Here is a 21,508-nt window from a genome sequence, read left to right as displayed (position 1 = left end):
CCGGCATTCAGCTAGTATATAGATATATCTCCTCTCAGTAGAAAGCACAAAGTCCATTTCTGGATTTACTTTTGAATAAGTAATTAAAGAACCCTGAAAGATTGAAGTCAGAAATGAAGGGTCAATGTAATTATTAAATCATAATCACTAGTTAAAAAGATTTTATAATCATAATGACTAATCAAAGCACCTTCTTGTTAGGTATAACCTAAGCACAAATTCTTCAGTATTCAGAGATATACATTATGTTTTTAGGAGGTATATACCAGACAATTTTTTTTATCAAAAATGTAATGATGATTGCACTACTATGTAAACATTTGTCATTTGGAGTTGAACAAGATCCAATTTAATTGTTTTCACTCTTTAAAAGAGTTTTTGTAATAAAATGCTGATAAATTATGAGATTAAAACTGTATTATTTAATTACCTCAAATTCTCTATTGTCTCTCTTTGCTTTCTCACTTTTAGAAAGTTAACCATATTGGTTAACTTATTTCAATATTAGCAGGTCAAGCAATATAATTAGAAGTTATATTCATGATCATCTATTTGAGTGATATCTATTTTTAACAAATAATTTAACAAAACACTAAAAGTGGTATTCAAAAATAATGTTTGAAATTATTATAATTCCTGCTACTAACTGGCTATGCTAAGGACTACAACCTTAGTAATAATCAATATTTTGAAATACTAATTTTTATTTTTTATCTTATTTATTTTTATTTCTTTCCTTTGAAGCAAGACAAAATAAGTAATGCTTAGGTCCGCAATGGCGAACCTATGGCATGCGTGGCCAAAGTGGTATGCGGAGCCATGTTGCCTGCACGTGCGGCATTGCCCACTCCTCTTCCAGGTTTTTGGTGCCCATGCGCATGTGACGATAAGCTGGCCTTTTTGCATATAGCAGTGCCAGAAACTGTTAAGAGCTGGTCTTCCATTTTCCTGCATGAGCATGCACACCGGCCAGCTGATTGTCACATACGCATGCGTGCCAGAAACCCAGAAGACTAGCTGGCCAGAATCCGCATGCACACCAGAAACAGGAAGTTCATTTTTGGGGGTGCGCCCTGGGCAGCTCCTCTTCCAGGTTGCGGCCCAGACGAGTACGCCAAGCATGCGCATCCCTGCTCCCTTTTGAGCACTCAGTGCCAAAAAGGTTTGCCATCACTGGCTTAGGTAATCTAACTTGTATGTTTCTTTCTTCAAACAGAGGATAAAACATAAATGATGTATTTATTATTCAAATTCATCTCTTTATCCTTTTTGATTCAATATGAATTTCAGAAAAAATATATTGCATTAAAGCACCTTCTTGCTGCTCCCTAATAGTCAATTTCTAGAAGTACAAGAAATAACATGGTATCAATATAGAACCTATACAGAAAAAAGAGTTGCAGTAATCACTTTGTGGTTAAATTGGCAGCCAACAAATACAATAAATAATAAATGTACCAGAAGCATCTAGCCAGCTGGAGTTGGGAGACAACTCTTGCTTAGATAGCAAAAACTGATAATCACCACCACTTCCATCTTCTGTTAAATGTAACACAAAGTTACACTTAAGATCAAACAGAAATATCTTTTCTTTTGATATCACATTAAAAAAAAGACATTCAAAAGATGAAAACTTTCATAAGTAATATAAACTATACATATCTAATTCTAAATATGATTACATCTGAAAATAGTTATTTTAAAGGGCTGCCTAAAGTTTTAGCATGGAAAAATCCATTACATTTACATTCTGCAGGATGGCACAGCCCACAGCTACACAAATGCAATAGCATCATGATTATATATATAGAAAGTGCCACATACACATGGAACCTTGCAATTAAGCATGCCAGCTCCTCCGAAAACTGGTTTCAAAGATCAAAAGTTACAGCCATCTGAATGATTCATAAAACAGTGAATTGTAACAGAAGTCCATACAAAAGATTAGCACATAGCCCTGAAATCTTTATATAAAGAATATAATGATAACAGAGTTATAAAAATATTACATCACAGGATTCACTTTACCACACTGTAGCTACAGAAAATATAGCAGATACATTAAAGGGTTCTCTTGCATCAAAGAAGAGAATCGGGGAAGAAAAATACCTAAACAAGAACTTGTAGTTATTATTTCCAGAGTTATGATCTCCAACCCATCATTTTATCCCTGGTTCTAAACTCTTCAACTTTTACAGAGTAAATTTGGTGGGAAATATTGCAACAACAAAACAAAAACAAAAAATACAGAGCAGACTGATTCTAAACCCATTCACAGTAGAGCTCAGAAGTAATAATATTCTGATAAAGGTCTGTGATATTAGAAGGTACATCACTCTTATCCAACATCCCTAAAGGAATCCAAAACCTATCCTAGTAGCAGCTGTTTTGAATCATTTTCTTAGACAGTAGAGAAGACAGCCGGATCGGCTCCTCCTTCCTCACAAATTAGGCAACCGCTGTCAAGCGAAGGAGCAGCACCTGCCCCATAGCCCGGAGACCTGCCTTTTGCTGTGCCAGCAGTGCAGAGACACACCCTTCCAGAAGGAAACACGATGACAACTGAACCACAAATAAGGAGCTGGCCACAGAGATTGTGCGCATGAGGGTGGTGGTGAGTAGAAAAGGCAGGATTTGAGACATGGTGTCTCAATGTCTAATCATGTGCCTCCAGGCTAAATGCATGCCCGGTTCACCCTAGCATCCAACTGCATCTGCAAGGGCAAAACAAAATCAAGAGTCCTCCTATATAAGAATGAAAAGGAAGGTTTTCAAATGCAGATGGTTTTCATTGCAGATGAAATACAGTAACTGTATTTACTTCCATAAAATATGTCTATGGAGATTCTCTTCCACAAAACATCCAACGCCAGTGTAAAATGACATAAACGCCTATGCAAAAACCGTTATTTTTCAGCCAGTTTTGTAGCTTTTCTCTCTCTCTCTCTCTCACCCGCTTTTGCCCGCGGGTACAACGGAGCCGCCCCCCAACCCCATCTACCAGCACAACCTGTCTACCCGACGTTATGGTCGTCTGTCAGACAGGCTAGCTGCTAGCTGCTTCTCGGGCCAAGATGGGCGCTTTCCACGAGGAGAACTCACCACGTCCCCACCTCCGTAAGAGAGAAAGAGGAACGGAGAAGCTCCTACCTGGGCCTCCTTCGGGTCTCTTTAAGAAGAAAATCAGAGGATGGAGGAGGAAGCGCGCATGCGCTTAATAGACGCCCGGTCTCCCCAGGCCGCTCCTGAAAGAAGAAAAACAGTTCCCACTCTGGCTCCTCCCCATTTTGCCGCAGCCCCTTTAAGTCCAATATGGCCGCCAGGCGATACCCGGTCGCATCCCGAAATGCATCTGGATAGCTGATTTTTTTCCCCCTTTAAGGGTGGAGACGAGGGGCGAGGGCGCGGAGCGGTACGTGATGTAATTAATAAGGTAGTTCAGTGATTTTTGAACTTTGGCAACTTTAATACCAACACTTTTTAAAATTGCCAAAGTTGAAAAACACTGAGCTAGGCTTTGATTATTTGTCCCAAAGGTGCTTTTTTCAGGAGGCAACTGGATTTTAGTTTTTTTTCTTTTGAAGACGTTTCGCTTCTCATCCAAGAAGCTTCTTCGGCCCAAGAAGCTTCTTCATTCAGCTTGGATGAGAAGCGAAACGTCTTCAGAAGAAAAACCAAAAGTCCAGTTGCGTCCTGAAAAAAGCACCTTTGGGACAACCATGACCTGGATGACTAAAAATCTCTACAGACTTTTAGCTCTACAATTTGGGATGAATACCCTTTGAATGGTGTGGGAGTAGGAATGGATTTCCAGAGGAAAAATTGCAAGCTACAGGAACCAGGAGCACTACTCAATCTCAGGTGACCCTGAGGACACGGATCTCCAAGTGCTTCAAGGACCCTCTTAAAGGATGCAGATTACCAGCTGTCTGCAGGGAATATACCGGTAAATCCTTCCATTCCCCATTATCCTGTCAGAACTGAAGAAGCTTCTTGGATGAGAAGCGAAACGTCTGCAAAAGAAAAAAAACGAAGTCCAGTTGCCTCCTGAAAAAAGCACCTTTGGGACAACCATGATCTGGATGACTGAGAATCTGTACAGTTTGATTCTACAATTGATTCTGAGAATCAAGTAATTGATTATGTGCAATCAATTCACTGTCTACTCTTCGCGACCACACGGGTAGATTTTGAACCCGTCTTTTATCAAGGTTGGTAAGGAGGTCTGTGATTCCAATTACTGGCTCCGGGCTGCAAAACTCCATACGGCTCGTAGAGCGTAGCAAAGCAATAGAACTTGTAAATGAGTTTGCCGCTATCTAGCGTTTGCGAGGACTTTTGCAGCCCACCTTTGGTGGCGTACTGCTGCCCTTAAAAGTTGGTTTAGGGGAAAAAAGAATTGGCCGCTTTTTTGGGGGGCGCATGAATTTTACTGCCAAAACAGCCAGAGCGGGCGCAATGAAATCTAGCCTCGGCTACGGATAATATTGTCAAGCGATTATCTGCCAAGGAGAATCTCGAATTGGGCTACGATGTCTTTTAATTGCAACAAATTAAAGCCCGGCTGTTTCCGATATAAGAGATCGGAAAAGTTAACTTCCGAAAATTCTGTCCGCCAAACAGTTTTAAAGTCAGAGGAACTCTGAGCCGGAGAACAACAACAACTCCTTTATGGTACACATCCAATAAATAAACCGAATAGTTCTGGGTAGATCGCCATAAGATTGCGCCGCTATTTTTCTTTCCCAAACATGTTTGAACAAGAAAAGACCACACAACCCATTTTGAATCGAGATTCTACATTTCTTGAACGTGCATTCGGAGGGGGACAGGTTGTGAGTCTTATGTATGGTAACAGAAAAGATTAAGCAGCTCTTCTCTAAGTGGGATTTCAGTTCCCACCATTCCGACTATTGCTTTCCTGGCCGGGACGATGAGAACTGCAACCCAACCACATCTGGGAATCGAGCTGGTGAAAGCCAGATCCATTCTACGCGAAAGCCACAGGGTTAGTCGAAGCTTTCCGCTTCTTCATATTGTTCTTCCGGGTCATAGTGCGCATGCTCCGGTTTGGGGATGGCAGAACGGGACCGCGATATGGCTTCGCTCTGAAGTGCGATTGTGGGTAGGTGCAGGCGGATCGGGAGAACTTCATTCCTCCAAAGAAAAATATTACCGGAATATTCTGTATCCCAAAAGAGACCAGCATTTTCAAGTTATAAAAATATCCTCGCTCAATTCATTCTGTGCGTGATCTTAGGGGAGAGGGAGAAATGAATACAAAGTCAGTGGGGCTCAAATGATCTAACCGTGTCTCCTGAGTTTTTGCAAATATGACCCCGATCCTCTGCAAAGGATTATTTAAGGATAAGCCTTAAGTCTGCCGTTTGGAGTGCAATGCAGTTCGTCCTCGGCAATTGTCCTGTACAACAATCTATCAAACAGGAATACTACAAATATAAAATATATTTCCCCTGCTTATGCACTAATAATACAATTCTTTGGGAATGCATTCATTAACAACTAGTTCTAGCTGCTTATGTGTTCTGTATCAAACTAAGAGAAAGGGAGAAAACTCTGATAGACCTGAATAAAAGTAGTCTGATCATATGAAGATCATGAATATATATGTAGATATATATCTACATATGTAAATGTAGATTTGCTTATGAATGAAAGGGTTAAGATGTGTGTGTTAACTCTAATGGTCATTATCTTATTTCTGTCTACAGCAGAAAACAAGTAGTTATTCCTAATGGCAATATCAAACTTGATCCGGAACTTTGGTTCCCTGCTGCTGTCTTCAAGTCCTCATCTTCCACAGGTATATTTACTTTGCTGTTTTGGCCAAATGGATTATAAATTATACAGGATTCTGGATCTTTTTGTAGCAATGTTCTTCTTCCAAGCAAATATCTCTTATATAATTTGCATATGAGCTCCAGGCACCTATATAAACTGATAGAGAAAAAATGGAATAGGAAGGTAATACTATCTTTTTATTCTTTCTGAGTAGAATTACTTAGTGGACTTTATATCATCTTAATTATTTTTCTGCTATATACAGTAAAGGCCTGAACTCAGCTTTAACTTTCAAGGCACAGTCTTTCAGTGAGATCCATATTTTAGAGGTTCTGTTTACCTAGCAGTGTGTTTAAATATTTCTAGACATTTGCAGATGCCTTTCCTCCTCTAATGTAAAATAAATGCTCCTGTTTCAAACACATAAACAGGGTGAACATCTTAATGAATGTTAATGGTTTCAATAATCAGCTATCTATTTTGATTGTAACATTTTTAGTTTTGAACATTCTTGCTTATATGCCATTAATTTTTAGAAGAAGCAGCTTGTGTTTTGCAGGAAACCTGCAAAAATGGCTTCATATTTAACATACAATAGCAAAATGTTTTAGAACTTTACTGCTAAATTGTCACTGTATCTGAAGGTATGTTTTCTAAAACATTAAACAACAAAGATGAAAATTTTTTATTCATGTTATATCCAGTTAGGCTCTTGCAGTTAAAAATTTACTATTCATCATATCCTCTTGTTTGCTTTTCTTGCCTTTACTAGATCCCTGCATCTTTCCGTCCGCTTTATCTGGTTAGCCAACTTGATGCATCCCGTGAAATCAGTACTTCTGCCTCGGTCTTAGCTAGAGACCCTCTGTGGAAATGCAGAACAAAGTATACCATTAAGCCCATTCCCAAACCAAAGACAGGAGGACGAGATCACACAGGTAGATTCTGAACTGCAATTCTGTCCCTGTAGGGTTTTTTCCCCACTTCATGAGATACAAAGGAGTGACTAGATTGTAGGATTTAAACTGGGAGAAGGGAAAGGAGAAGAGGGCAGAAGAAAGGATGTTTATGCTGATGCCAGTTACATTGGAAAAAGTATTGTATCAATTAATTATGTGTTAAAATTGATTGTTTGTTGAAACATTTTAAGATGTCCTGAAACCTTCTGTTGTATGCGAACACAACAATTTTTGCTTGGTTGTACTGGTGAAATTTCTTATATCCAAAATGAGTACTTTGATATCTGGAATGGAATATCTAGAAGTTTGAAATGCCCAAATATTACTTTGTTCCTATTTTGATTCTTGATGTCTGAGTATTATTTTGTGAAAAGCATGGCTTGTTTGGTTCTATATTGAATCCAGAAGGGCACTGAAAATAATGGTACCTATAACACTAGAAGACAAGCATGTGAAGGGGTCTCTTATGTATGTGAAGTTGATGGGATTTGTGATAATGCTAGGGGCAAAATAGACATCTTGATTTGTTGCAGGGTCTTGTTCCTTGTTAGTATCATTGTTATGCTATTTCTTGTTCATTGAGAATCTGCTTCAGGTGGGTGGTCATCTGTATGTATGGGCCTGTCATTCAATGTCTGACAAAATACATTCTCTTTGCCAAGTATTGGTTATAGCTTATTAATAATGTGTGTGACTTTAGCTATGAACTCTAGATAAACACGCAATGTAATTTCTGGGGAGATTTGTAAATCCTCCATGAGAATTTATTCTAATTCCAATTCTATTGATTTGTCTATTGATCTCAATAGGTGGATAGTTCAGCCTAATTTAATTCTATCAGTTGAGCATTTCTGGCATTCTGTGGAGTCATGTTTGTATGGGTGTGCCACTGATTTGCAGTTTTTGTTATGAGTGAGTGACAAAAACAGATGGCAAGGTGTGCTGTGTGAACATGAGTGATAATGTTCTTTATTGCTTAAAATCCATGTTTGCAAGGGATGTTGTGTATAGTGCCACGACATTCACAAAATGGTATATTTAGAATTCATATACTACAGTACTCTATGTTCTATGAGTATTCTATAGAAACCCTCATGGAATGCCGTCTATAGGTTCTCCAAATTAATTAATTTAAAGTGAAAATGTAAATCCTTGTAAAATTGCCAAATTTTGTGAAATTAATATATTCTTGCTTGAATATCTTATGAGAGTTCAGTGATAACAGTGAATTCCCATTTCATGCACTTTTGAGATTTGTAACATTTTAAAAAAATCTTGCAGCTGGAATATAGTGTTTCAGTGCAATACATGATGGTTTAAAAGTATTGTTTCCACCATAAGGTCGTATCCGTGTGCATGGAATTGGAGGAGGAAAAAAACAATGCTACCGTATGATTGATTTCCAAAGACTACGTTATCCAGATGGAGCAGAGCCTAATCCATTTGAGGAAAAAGTGCTTTTGGTCCGATATGATCCATGTAGGTAAGTAATAGGCAACTGAGTTGACAAGCAGATTTAAGGTTTGTTGAGTTTCAATTTCATCTTAATTTTGTAAATACTATTGTAAATACTATTGTAAATACTACAGCAATAGCCCAACATAAGGGAAGTATCTGTAGATTCAGAGCAACTTGATAGTCTTAAAACCACCGTATACAGAACTCTTACAGTCGTATGAAAAGGCTCTGGAGAGACTTCTGGTGGCTATGGCGGGGAGATCAGCTGTCTGGCAGCTTGAAATCTTCCCCTTGGGCAAAGAGGGGAAGGAGAGCATTCGGGCTGAAGTTGAGCCCCCCCCCCCAGCCCCAGAAATGATTCTGGAGGCTTGAGGGTGAAGCTCCGTCAAAAGCCCGGAACAAGCTCCGGATCCGGAAGTGCCTCTGTTCCAACGAGCAGAGCTAAAGGCAGCGTCCACTCCTGCCATCGATAGGGATCAATGATTGGATTTTAAGGCAGGCGGAACAAAAACAGGAGTACAGGCATGAATGTATCAATTGAAACTCTCTAATTAGAAGATTTAGTTTGAAAAAATAGAGACAAAGAAAAGAAAATGGTGTTTGTGGATTGAAAGCGAAAGTTAAGGAAATGCTTGTTAGTTGTTGGCGTTGATGTTAATTGAAAAGATTATGTTAAAGGAATAAGGATTTGAATTTTTTTTATTTTTTATTTTTTTATAATTCAAGAGGAGAAGAAACAAGATTATTTTTCTTTTTCCCCCCTTCCTTTTAAGTGGAAACTGTAAGTGAAGAAAGCGAAAGTTAAAAAGTTGTTTTTTAATATTGCTTTGCCTAGAACTTTGCTACTTGCTGGATTTGATTTTTATATGGAGAAATAAAGTGGAACTGGGAAGATTTATAATTGATTTCATAAAAGATTTGACCTTGGTTGAAAATAAAACAAAAGTAAAATGGCTTCTGTGAAAGTTTTTAAGGAAGCTGGAGCTTCGTTAGCCAAACTTTATAAATTACAAGATGAGTTGAAGGAATTTCTCAAAGCTCAAATGTTGGCTCAGGATAAAAAAATTAAAGAAATTGAGGACAAAATATTGCAAATTAAAGACACTGTTGAAGCTGAGAATGAAGATATAAGAGAAAATCTGGTGACAGCAATTAAAGCTGTGGCTGAATACATAAAAAAATTGGAGGGAAAAGTGAAAGGGATAGATCAAGCTAATTTGAACTTAAAAAGTAAAATGGCTTCTGTGAAAGTTTTAAGGAAGCTGGAGATTCGTTAGCCCAACTTTATAAATTACAAGACGAGCTGAAGGAATTTCTCAAGGCACAAATGTTGACTCGGGATAAAAAAATTAAAGAAATTGAGAACAAAATATTGCAAATTAAAGACACTGTTGAAGCTGAGAATGAAGATATAAGAGAAGATCTGGTGACAGCAATTAAAGCTGTGGCTGAATACATAACAAAATTGGAGGAAAAAGTGAAAGGGATTGATCAAGCTAATTTGAACAAAAAGTAAAATGGCTTCTGTGAAAGTTTTAAGGAAGCTGGAGCTTCGTTAGCCAAACTTTATAAATTACAAGATGCAGCTTGTGTTTTGCAGGAAACCTGCAAAAATGGCTTCATATTTAACATACAATAGCAAAATGTTTTAGAACTTTACTGCTAAATTGTCACTGTATCTGAAGGTATGTTTTCTAAAACATTAAACAACAAAGATGAAAAATTTTTATTCATGTTATATCCAGTTAGGCTCTTGCAGTTAAAAATTTACTATTCATCATATCCTCTTGTTTGCTTTTCTTGCCTTTACTAGATCCCTGCATCTTTCCGTCCACTTTATCTGGTTAGCCAACTTGATGCATCCCGTGAAATCAGTACTTCTGCCTCGGTCTTAGCTAGAGACCCTCTGTGGAAATGCAGAACAAAGTATACCATTAAGCCCATTCCCAAACCAAAGACAGGAGGACGAGATCACACAGGTAGATTCTGAACTGCAATTCTGTCCCTGTAGGGGTTTTTTCCCACTTCATCAGATACAAAGGAGTGACTAGATTGTAGGATTTAAACTGGGAGAAGGGAAAGGAGAAGAGGGCAGAAGAAAGGATGTTTATGCTGATGCCAGTTACATTGGAAAAAGTATTGTATCAATTAATTATGTGTTAAAATTGATTGTTTGTTGAAACATTTTAAGATGTCCTGAAACCTTCTGTTGTGTCTGACATAACAATTTTTGCTTGTACTGGTGAAATTTCTTATATCCAAAATGAGTACTTTGATATCTGGAATGGAATATCTAGAAGTTTGAAATGCCCAAATATTACTTTGTTCCTATTTTGATTCTTGATGTCTGAGTATTATTTTGTGAAAAGCATGGCTTGTTTGGTTCTATATTGAATCCAGAAGGGCACTGAAAATAATGGTACATATAACACTAGAAGACAAGCATGTGAAGGGGTCTCTTATGTATGTGAAGTTGATGGGATTTGTGATAATGCTAGGGGCAAAATAGACATCTTGATTTGTTGCAGGGTCTTGTTCCTTGTTAGTATCATTGTTATGCTATTTCTTGTTCATTGAGAATCTGCTTCAGGTGGGTGGTCATCTGTATGTATGGGCCTGTCATTCAATGTCTGACAAAATACATTCTCTTTGCCAAGTATTGGTTATAGCTTATTAATAATGTGTGTGACTTTAGCTATGAACTCTAGATAAACACGCAATGTAATTTCTGGGGAGATTTGAAAATCCTCCATGAGAATTTATTCTAATTCCAATTCTATTGATTTGTCTATTGATCTCAATAGGTGGATAGTTCAGCCTAATTTAATTCTATCAGTTGAGCATTTCTGGCATTCTGTGGAGTCATGTTTGTATGGGTGTGCCACTGATTTGCAGTTTTTGTTATGAGTGAGTGACAAAAACAGATGGCAAGGTGTGCTGTGTGAACATGAGTGATAATGTTCTTTATTGCTTAAAATCCATGTTTGCAAGGGATGTTGTGTACAGTGCCACGACATTCACAAAATGGTATATTTAGAATTCATATACTACAGTACTCTATGTTCTATGAGTATTCTATAGAAACCCTCATGGAATGCCGTCTATAGGTTCTCCAAATTAATTAATTTAAAGTGAAAATGTAAATCCTTGTAAAATTGCCAAATTTTGTGAAATTAATATATTCTTGCTTGAATATCTTATGAGAGTTCAGTGATAACAGTCAATTCCCATTTCATGCACTTTTGAGATTTGTAACATTTTAAAAAAATCTTGCAGCTGGAATAACAGTAAATTATAAGGGAGTGAAATATTGTCTTAATGCAGTTTTTAAAGCAAGAAATTTCTATACTAAAGTATTGAAGGCTGGATGTTTACCATTGTTAGGAAGTAAGAAGGAAAGAGGTGGGAATGGTTAAAGAAGGGGAGGAAGTAAAGCGAATACAATTTGAAACTGAGACTTTAATGTTGGCAGCAAAATTACAGAAGGTTGTGGGGGAGGATCAAAGCAAGATTGTAACTATTAAGAATAGAGAGTAAGAAGTAAATTGTATGTTAAAAGGAGTATAAAATGTTTAGGGAATGAAGAAGAGAAAGGATTTTAGGAATATTAGTTTTAGGTATATTAATTAAATATAAGTTAAATGTTTAATACCTTAAATTTTGGGTATGTAACTGTAGTAATGGTATTTGATGAAATATGGTGATAGTTTTGTAACATATAGTGGTGGGAATATAAGTAAGATTTTGAAAATGTTGGATTTATATGATTCAAATGCTGTGGGGATCAAAGCAAGATTGCAGTTATTAAGAGTAGAGAAAGAAGTAAATTGTATGTTAAATGGAGTGTAAATGTATAAAGAATGAAGAAGAAAAATGATGTTACGAATATTATTTTTAAGTATGTTAATTGACTAAGGATAGTTTATTAAATGTTTGGTAATTTAAATGTTAGATATGTAATAGTAGTAATGATATTTGACTGATGGAGCAACATCGAAAGATGGAATATTAATTGTGGCGTTGATTGGTGAAGATTGGACAGTAAAAACTATGAAATCTGAAAAAATACGTAAGTGGAGAAGATGGACTGTAATTTAAAATTGGACTGAAAGAAGAAATCTACGAAGGGAAGACTATTTGTATTGATGGAATTATATTTTCTTCGTTTTTATGGATAAGGGGAGTTAAAGTTTTAGAGAGGAGTGGGAGTCTATATATGATTATTTTATTTTAGTTTGTGATTGTTGGTTATAATACCCTGTATTTGCTCTGGGAAGTCTGGGGGGGGATGGGGGAGGGTTGGGGGAGGAGGGTGGAAGATGGTATATGGATTGATTAAAAATGTACAGGTATGACGGAAGATATGTAACCAAAAAGCAAAAGAATTTGAAATGAAATCGGGGCTGCTCAAATACCACTTCAGACTGAACTGATAGGAATTGGAAAGGGAGAGGAGGAAAGAGAGGGAAAGAAGGAAGTAGGATGGAAAGAAGAGAGAAAGATGGAAGAGGGGGAAAAGGAGAGGAAGGGGAAGAAGAGAGGAGTGGGGAGGGAGGAGAGGAAGTAGAAAAGGGAAGGAGAGGGAAGATGGGTAAGTAGAAGAAGGTAGAGAAGGGTAGAGGAGAAGGGAAGGTTAAGTTAAGGAAGAAAGTGGTAAACGAGCAGGCCCGAATAGGTAACAAATGAAAGTTAAAAGGTGATGGATAAATGACTGTACATTAAATATGATGATAGAAAATGAAAATAAAAACTTTTGGGGGGGAAAAAAAAGAAAAGAAAAAGCTCTGGAGAAACGATAATCCCCCAAAAAGAACGCTATCAAGATTGAGTTCCAAGATTGAGCTCATTAAGTAACATTGGAAAAGTAACCGATCACTGTAAGGAAAACAAACTACTCTAGAAAAACTAATGAAATGGAGCATTAGGAAAAGACAGCTGGTGGAGGACGTGTAGTTTTAAAAACTCTTTTGTCTAAATAGATCACTCTTTTGTCTAAGTAGATCATTCTTGTTTCACATCAAGAAGCTATTTTTCACTTTGCATCTATTGTCTAAATAGGTCATTCCATGGTTCATATCAAGAAGTTATTTTTCGTTGTCTTCAGCAATGGAAGTCAGAACAGCCTATATAAATCAAAGGTCTTGATGTAACTGGGATTGGGTAGCACCTGTCTCCAAAATCCCACTGAGAAGCAAGCAGTTTGCTTGATTAGCTCAGAATGCTGATAAATTTCTATCTCTGAACTGTTATACAAAAACGTTTTGACATTATCTTTCTTGCCTAGCTGGTTTACTTTTTATTCTGAGTAAAGTTAATACTTCGTTAATCTTAAATTGATTTATTTATTTTGTTCCCTTTGAAGATCAGGTCATATAGCTCTGGTGGCTGGAGGGAAGCGGAAACGCTGGATCATTGCAACTGAAAACATGGTGGCTGGTGACATTATCAAAACCTCAGGAAAAATAGAAAGGATGGCAGGTAAATATTTGAAATGCTACTTAGGTAAATATTACTTAACACTACTACTAAAGTTGGGAATGGCCAGGTTTCAAGATACATTACTTCCTCTAAACCTAAAGCTAAGAAAAGAAGAATTTTGAGGCAAATTTTTTCATCACATTACAAGCTAATTGTTAGTATTAATATTGAAGGATTGGCTATAGTCTACTTTTCTAAGGAATGATGTAGGCCAATAGAAAAAAAAAATGTAACTTAAGGTTGTGTGTGCTACAGTGATGCCATGTAATCATAACAGTCTTTTTGTAGTTTCTGACATGTTTATAAAATGTTATCCTTTTCATAGTTTGTTGGTTGTGCTATATTGGGTTGAGTGTTCAGGCACTTTTTGATAAACTTTCATGGTTTTGCATTTTTTTTGAAGATCTTGTATAGTCATTTGTATAGGTGGTCTAATTCTAATTTCTGGTGTTCTGGGTTGCTGTATTGTGTTTATCCTTGTCTGAATAATGTGCTTGTGCGACAGTGGGTTGTTACATTGGAAATGGAGCATTAATGTGGATTGTGTTTGATAGATTTGAAAGATTGTGTGGTTGATGAAATCCACGAGTCTGAATATTTCAATCATAGTGTATTTGCTAGGCCAGGGTGTTGTGTAGCACTGCTGTAATGGATTCTTTGGCTAGTTCTGGATCTATGAATGGAGTGATATGTTGGGCTTCTATAAATTTATTTATTAAATTTATATGCATCCATAAGGTGGCCCTGGATAGCTTACAAATCAGAAAAAGATAAATAGAAAAGCAATTTAAGGGCCACGGTGTGGCTCAGGCTGTAAGAAGCCTGTTATTAAAACACAGCTGCCTGCAATTACTGCAGGTTCTAGTCCCACCAGGTCCAAGGTTGACTCAGCCTTCCATCCTTTATAAGGTAGGTAAAATGAGGACCCAGATTGTTGGGGGGGCAATAAGTTGACTTTGTAAATATACAAATAGAATGAGACTATTGCCTTACACACTGTAAGCCGCCCTGAGTCTCCGGAGAAGGGTGGGATATAAATGTAAACAAAATTTTTTTTTTAATTATGCAAATGCTATGCAAAAAAGCAGAACCAAGGATGATGAGATAAGGTCTTATCCCATCAACTACCTCCAATGGATTGAGTTGGTGTTTAGAGGATGTAGGTTTATTTGTCCTCCAGTAGTTCTTTGGCTTTCTATAAGTATTGTGTTCTGTCCATGATAACCTTGGTATGGCCTTTGTCTGATGAGAGGATAATGATGGCTTTGGTCATTCTATATGTTTTTCTTTTTTCTTTTTTGCAAAATTTTTTTATTTTTCCATAATAATTCCCACAATTTGACCAGTGTACAATACAATCACTTATCCAACAATCAGTCCTATACTCAAATTATACTCAGGGCTGCTCGACTGCCACTCCCCCCTTTAATCCTTTCTTCCCTTCTCATCCTTCTTAAACTTCCCCCACCACCTTCTCCTCGCTTTCCTACTTCCCCTCCTCTTTCCCACTTCTCACTACCATCCTTTCTAACCCTCTATCTTCTCCTTCTTCTCCTCCTCCTATCCTTTCTTCTCCTCCTTCTTTCCTCCCTACCCACCTACCTACCTACTTTCTTCCTTCTTTACTCCTCTTTCCTTACCCTTTCCTTCGGGAGTGTTTGCCGAGCAGTCCCGACATTACACCATTCCAACTTGTTTAATTCTACCATTATTCCTGTACAATGGCAACCAATCAATTTATAGTCTTCCCTTCCCGCCTCCTTCCCCGAGACTTCCCAGAACAGAATACAGGGTATTGTAACTAACAAAGATAATCTAAAATATAACATAAAACATATTCCATTTCACACCATCACACTATCAATTCCCTTCTTTCTTAAACTAATACATAATAATTCCTAACTTCACTCAAAAACTAATTGATATTTTAATCTGATACTTATTTTGAATATAATCAATCCACTTCCTCCATTCCAATATATATTTTTCTTGTGTACAGTCTTTCAAGTAGGCAGAAATTTTTGCCATTTCTGCTAAATTTGATACTTTACTAATCCATTCTCCAATTGTAGGTAAGTCTTCTTTCTTCCAATATTGTGCAATCAATAATCTTGCAGCAGTTATTAAATTCAGAATCAGTTTTGTCTCTATAACAGTGCAATCTGAGATTATTCCTAATAAAAGAACTGTGGAACAAACTTGATCTTCTTTTTCAAAATGTTCTGCATAATCCACCATATTTTAATCCAAAAGGCTTTAACTTTTTTGCAAGTCCACCATATATGATAATAGGTAGCATCCTCACAATCACATCTCCAACATTTTGCTTTCACATTTGGATACATACATGACAGTTTTTTAGGATCTAAATGCCATCTATAAAACATTTTATAAAATTTTCTCTTAAATTTTGTGCTTGCGTGAATTTAACATTCCTCACCCAAATTTTTCCCATGTTTCTAACATTATAGGTTGTTGAAAATTTTGTGCCCATTTTACCATACAATCTTTAACCAACTCCATTTCTGAATCAATTTCAACCAATACATTATATAATCTCTTTATATGCTGTTGACCTTGATCTTTTATTTGTTTTACCAGATTATCATCACTTTGCCTTATACCAATTTTCTGATCTATTTTCCATCTAGATTGCAATTGTCCATACTGGAACCATGGATAATTTCTTCCTTCATCCCTCAATTTCTCCCTAGATTTCAACTGTAATTCCCCTTTTTCCATAGTCAAAAGCTCTTTGTAAGTGATAACTTCCATTTTTTGTAATATATTTATATTCTCTATCATATGTCTGGGGATGGTCCATATTGGTATCTTTCCATCTAACTTATATTGATATTTTTTCCAAATCCTCAACAACGCACTTCTGACCATATTATTCTTAAATGTCTTATCAATTTTCTTGTCATATATTACATATGCGTGCCATCCATATAACAAACCATAACCTTCTATATTCAAAATCCTTTCCTCTGTTAAATTAATCCAATCAGAAATTAAAGTTAAAACAACTGCATCATAGTACAATTTCAAATTAGGCATTTTTAAACCCCCTCTTTCCCTAACGTCTTGCATTATTTTTAACTTTATCCTCGGTTTTTTACCCTTCCATACAAATTTATTAATCCCTTTTTGCCATTCTTGTAAATTTGCATCTTTCTTCAAAATTGGAATCATTTGAAACAAAAATAAAAATCTAGGCAAAACATTCATTTTATAGCTGCCACTCTTCCCAACAATGATAATTGTAACTTCTTCCATTCTCCATTTCTTTAATTACTTTTCCCCACAATACCTCATAATTGTTTTATATAATTTTACATTCGATGCTGTAATGTATACTCCTAAGTATTTAACCTTTTAACTACTTCATATCCAGTTATTCTTTCTAATTCTTCCTCTGATGTGTATTCATATTTTTAATTATCATTTTTGTCTTCTGTTGATTCACTTTAAACCCAGATACCTTACTATACTGATCAATTGTCTCCATCAAATATACAGCTGAATGTATTGGTTGAGATAAAGAAACAACCAAATCATCTGCAAACGCTCTTAATTTATAATCTTGATTTTTAATTCTAATTCCTTTTATTCGATCTAAACCACGTATCTTACTCAATAATATTTCCAAAGTTAGAATGAATAATAATGGTGACAAGGGACATCCTTGTCTAGTCCCTTTCTCAATCTTGAAAGATTCTGTTAATCCACCATTTACTATTATTTGACCTGTTTGCTTTTGATATATAGCCTTAATTGCTTGAATAAAATAATCCCCAAATTGCATTTTTTCTATTACCGTATATACTCGAATATAAGCCGATCCGAGTATAAGCCGAGGTCCCCAATTTTACCCCAAAAACTGGGGTAAACTGGGGACTCGAGTATAAGCCGAGGGTGGGAAATGAGGCACCTACCGGTCGTGAAACCCTCCTCCTCGGCCGAGAAGGCTGGCGGCTCCCCGCCCGCCCTCTCACTGCACCGCAGGGCTTCCCCGCTAAAGCAAAAGCCCGCCAAGTTCGCTACCGGCGGTATAATGTGAAAAACGAAAAATAAAACTCGAGTATAAGCCGTATATACTCGAGTATAAGCCGAGGGGACGTTTTTCAGCACAAAAAACGTGCTGAAAAACTCGGCTTATACTCGAGTATATACGGTACTTTAAACAAAAACTGCCAATCCAATCTATCAAAAGCTTTTTCGGCATCCAAAAAGAGGAATGCTGCTGAAACCTGGCTGTTTCCTTCCATTCTATATGTTTTTCTGTGCTGGTCTGTTCTGCCTCAAAATGCTGCTTTGAGTTAGTTCTGATTCTCTTTTCTTCTGGTCTGTAGTATGATGTTTGCCATATGTTTTCTTACTGAGAATATTTATAGCTCAGAGTTGAACTGTAGAGTTCTTGGTGCTTTCTGAACGTGGTTATATTCTTGCAGATGTTTCATTATCAAACTAGGTAGCATCATCAGTGCTAGATATTTTCTTGAACCACTATGGCAAGTCCTGTGGTTTTAAATGCTGCTTCCCAGGCTGCAAAAAATTCTAACTGATTGACATGCTCTATGTTACAGTTGAGATATTTCTGGAGGATACTGTGTTCGGTGGTGGATATTGGGTGGCTGGACGTATTAATTACCAATCTCTTTGCTTCTGGAATTTAGCTTCACCAATTTGGTTTGGAGTTTTGTTTTCCTTTCTTCAACTTGTCTTAGAGGTGTAGTCTTGATAGAGGTATTGTCAGCATCTTTCTGTGTTCTAGGAGAAAACCACTTTCTCATCAAAACTGTATATAAACAGGGAGCAAACCTACACTCACTTGCACTGGTGATGCTACCTAGTTAGATAATGAAATGTCTGTACATAAAAACCAGATTCAGAAAGCATGAAGGACTCCATTGTAGACCCAAAATTTTTATTTGAGTAGTATTAATTGTGACTTACCGAGCAGTTCGAAAGCACGTAAACATGCAAGAAGAAAAATAGGCACCACCTTTGGTGGGAAGTTAAGTGTTTCATGCACCTTTGGCGTTTAGTCATGCCGGCCATATGACCAGGGAGACGTCTTCGGACAGCGCTGGCTCTTCGGCTTTGAAATGGAGACGAGCACTGCCCCCTAGAGTCGGGAATAGCTAGCACATATGTCCGAGGGGAACCTTTCCCTTTCCCTATCTTATTCTTAGGGTTCTCTATTTGAGCCTAAACTATGCATCTCTCCTTAAAAATGTGCATGAATGGATACGCATTTGGATGCAGCTCCCCGCTCCCCCTTCTGCCCTTCTGCTAGTACTTAGCTTCTGAGAGCTAAGTTCATTTCTTCCTCCCAATATTTTGCAGAGATTTTATTTGTTTTCCATGGTATATTTCTTTTTTTCTAGCCATGTTTATTTGTCGTTTTATATTCAGTGTCCTTATTTTTTTGTCTTTCAGTCTCTGCTAATGATGGGGATGCATATCCAGTTGGAGCTCTACCACTTGGAACCCTTATAAATAACTTGGAGAGTCATCCTGGGAAAGGAGCACAGTATATCCGAGCAGCAGGTCAGGCTCCAGTAGAAGCCAGAAAGAGTTTGGAAGGATTAAACAAATCTGACAGTCAGAACCAAAGCAGTTTTGGAGTCCTTGGCTTCTTTCCAGTCCAATTTACCAACACCATTGATGTTTTTGCGTTTTAAGTCCATTTCCCAAAGTTGCATACAATGTTTCCTTCCCTGATTTGACTTCTTTTTAGAAGGTGTTCTGTAGGTTATTCACTAGAATTGTACTTTTGTACATTGGTTTTGAAACCTGCAACAGAGCACTAACAGTTTCTTGAGAATTATATTAGTCTCCCTACTTAGCAACTGATGTTTAAATAAGATTTACTCATACTGTGTTGGCTGTTCAGCAATCATGTTTGATGAAACCAAACAAAACTGGATCTGGTAAGTGTTAGATGGCAAAATGAAACCTAGGGTAGTCAACGATCCCTTCAACCACACTTCCTTAGTTTAATTCATGGCTTAGATGCCAAAATAAAAAATTGATTAACCCCCCCACCCCACCCCGGCATATTCCAGAATGGGATAGGACAAACTCTTGTCAGTAGATCAGCATGAATCCTTCCTAAATCATTTTGTTCAATTAATGTGAAATGTTCACAGTCAGCAAATAAGTTACAATCAGGACTCATGCTAGTCATTCTAATTATGCTAATTAAAAAGGGTGAACTGTCTTCAGCATTAGGTATTGTAGAACATGATCTTCAGAATGTGTTTTAGATTGTAAATCTATGCTGATGATAATGCTGGAAACCAAGGGATGATGTTTAATAGAGGTCCAATGCACGCAGCAAGAGTATTAATTCGATGCTTTGTTTAGTCTAGTTTCAGATTATCATTCAAATGTATTCATATTCAACACAATGGACTGGATTCAAGAGATTAAGTACCGATATCAACTTCAAATGCTAAGGGATTGATGCCAGAAACTAACTTTGTACGAAGGCTGCCAGTGCAGCTTTAGGATATCACATTAGGCAAAACTGGCCTATAGCAGATCCTGGATTTATGTTTCTATTGGAATAGGTTGAAAAAGGATTGTGGTTGGATGATTTCTATTGGCCTAATTCAGTGTTTGGTCAGAATATTGCAGTCTTGCTGACATTTTCTTTTTTAGGCACCTGTGGGGTATTACTGAGGAAAGTGAGTGGAACAGCCATTATACAGTTGCCCTCCAAGAGGCAAATACAGGTAAGCGCTTTAGAGTTTGGGAGTATTAGTGAAGATAAAAGGCCAGGGTCCTTTAACACCTAGAATTGTCTATTTTGCTTTTTTCATCAGTGCTTCCCTACAAGCAATGCCTCTTTTGTGATGTGCCAACACATAGAGAAAAGGGATGGGGGGCTTGTGTGGTGATCCTGCAGGGTTGCTTGTATCACTCTGCCTCCCTTGCTCCATTGCAGATGCTGCTAAGTGAGGAAATTTATGTGAGGTCATCATTTGAATATTTCTGTGTTGAATCAAATTGTTCAGAACTTGCCTCCAAAACTCAAGAGGATGATGCTATGGTTATATAAAATGCTTTACTAGGTTTCTTCTCACAGGGAGGATGGTAATAAATGGCTCTGAGTTAGAAGTTGTTGGTTTTTTTTGCATTTATATCCCGCCCTTCTCCGAAGACTCAGGGCGGCTTACACTATGTTAGCAATAGTCTTCATCCTATTTGTATATTTATATACAAAGTCAACTTATTGCCCCCCAACAATCTGGGTCCTCATTTTACCTACCTTATAAAGGATGGAAGGCTGAGTCAACCTTGGGCCTGGTGGGACTAGAACCTGCAGTAATTGAAAGCAGCTGTGTTAATAACAGACTGTCTTACCAGTCTGAGCCACAGAGGCCCCAAGTTCAGTTGGAGTGGGCCTCAAGTCAGTCGTCTTCTCTCTCCCCTATGATCTTCAACATTTAAAAGCTATTGAAAGCACAAAGAATAGAATGTGTCTGGTGCCTGCAAATATCTGGAATATTCTGCTTCCTCTTTTACTCTTACAGGTGCTGGAAACATGCATGGCTACAGTGGGACGAGTTTCCAATGTTGAGCATAACCAACAGAATCTTGGGAAAGCTGGTCGGAACCGGTGGCTGGGAAAGCGACCAGATAGTGGTTTATGGCAGCGGAAAGGGGGATGGGCTGGACGCAAGATCAGGCCCCTCCCCGCGATAAAAAGTTATGTGAACCTGCCAATGCCAGCTTCACAAGGCTGACATTAGTAGCTCTTTAGAGTTCTGTTAAATAAAGTGTAGTTTCACCTGCAA

The 21,508-nt window shown here is 37.4% G+C and overlaps 1 protein-coding gene and 1 long non-coding RNA gene across 8 annotated transcripts in view; one reads left to right on the top strand and one right to left on the bottom strand.

Moving 5' to 3' along the window:
- Window positions 1-3,270, bottom strand: part of LOC131189193 (uncharacterized) — a 25,135-nt gene extending 21,865 nt beyond the window's left edge. Inside the window, exon 1 of one of the 2 annotated variants that reach the window (XR_009152942.1) lies at window positions 3,151-3,270. This is a non-coding gene — a long non-coding RNA (uncharacterized LOC131189193). Of the gene's footprint in view, window positions 1-3,102 lie in introns of both variants that reach the window. The other variant, XR_009152943.1, reaches the window with a different exon arrangement.
- Window positions 2,480-21,508, top strand: MRPL2 (mitochondrial ribosomal protein L2). 6 transcript variants are annotated; one of them, XM_058165153.1, is made up of 8 exons: window positions 2,480-2,614; window positions 5,733-5,824; window positions 6,575-6,740; window positions 8,103-8,244; window positions 13,582-13,697; window positions 19,143-19,253; window positions 20,370-20,443; window positions 21,245-21,508. In XM_058165153.1, exons 2-8 carry the CDS (start codon window positions 5,756-5,758, stop codon window positions 21,455-21,457), a joined length of 891 nt encoding a protein of 296 aa, XP_058021136.1. In that variant the 5' UTR covers window positions 2,480-2,614; window positions 5,733-5,755; the 3' UTR covers window positions 21,458-21,508. The 6 variants fall into 6 exon arrangements, with proteins under 6 accessions (XP_058021136.1, XP_058021134.1, XP_058021135.1 ...); XM_058165151.1 differs by lacking the exon at window positions 2,480-2,614 and adding an exon at window positions 3,294-3,412; XM_058165152.1 differs by lacking the exon at window positions 2,480-2,614 and adding an exon at window positions 4,066-4,211.

Source organism: Ahaetulla prasina, chromosome 1 (genome assembly GCF_028640845.1).
Source record: "Ahaetulla prasina isolate Xishuangbanna chromosome 1, ASM2864084v1, whole genome shotgun sequence".
NCBI lineage: Eukaryota > Metazoa > Chordata > Lepidosauria > Squamata > Colubridae > Ahaetulla > Ahaetulla prasina.
The sequence above is the reverse complement of the archived record's forward strand: the minus strand, read 5'-3'. Positions and strand labels throughout refer to the sequence as shown.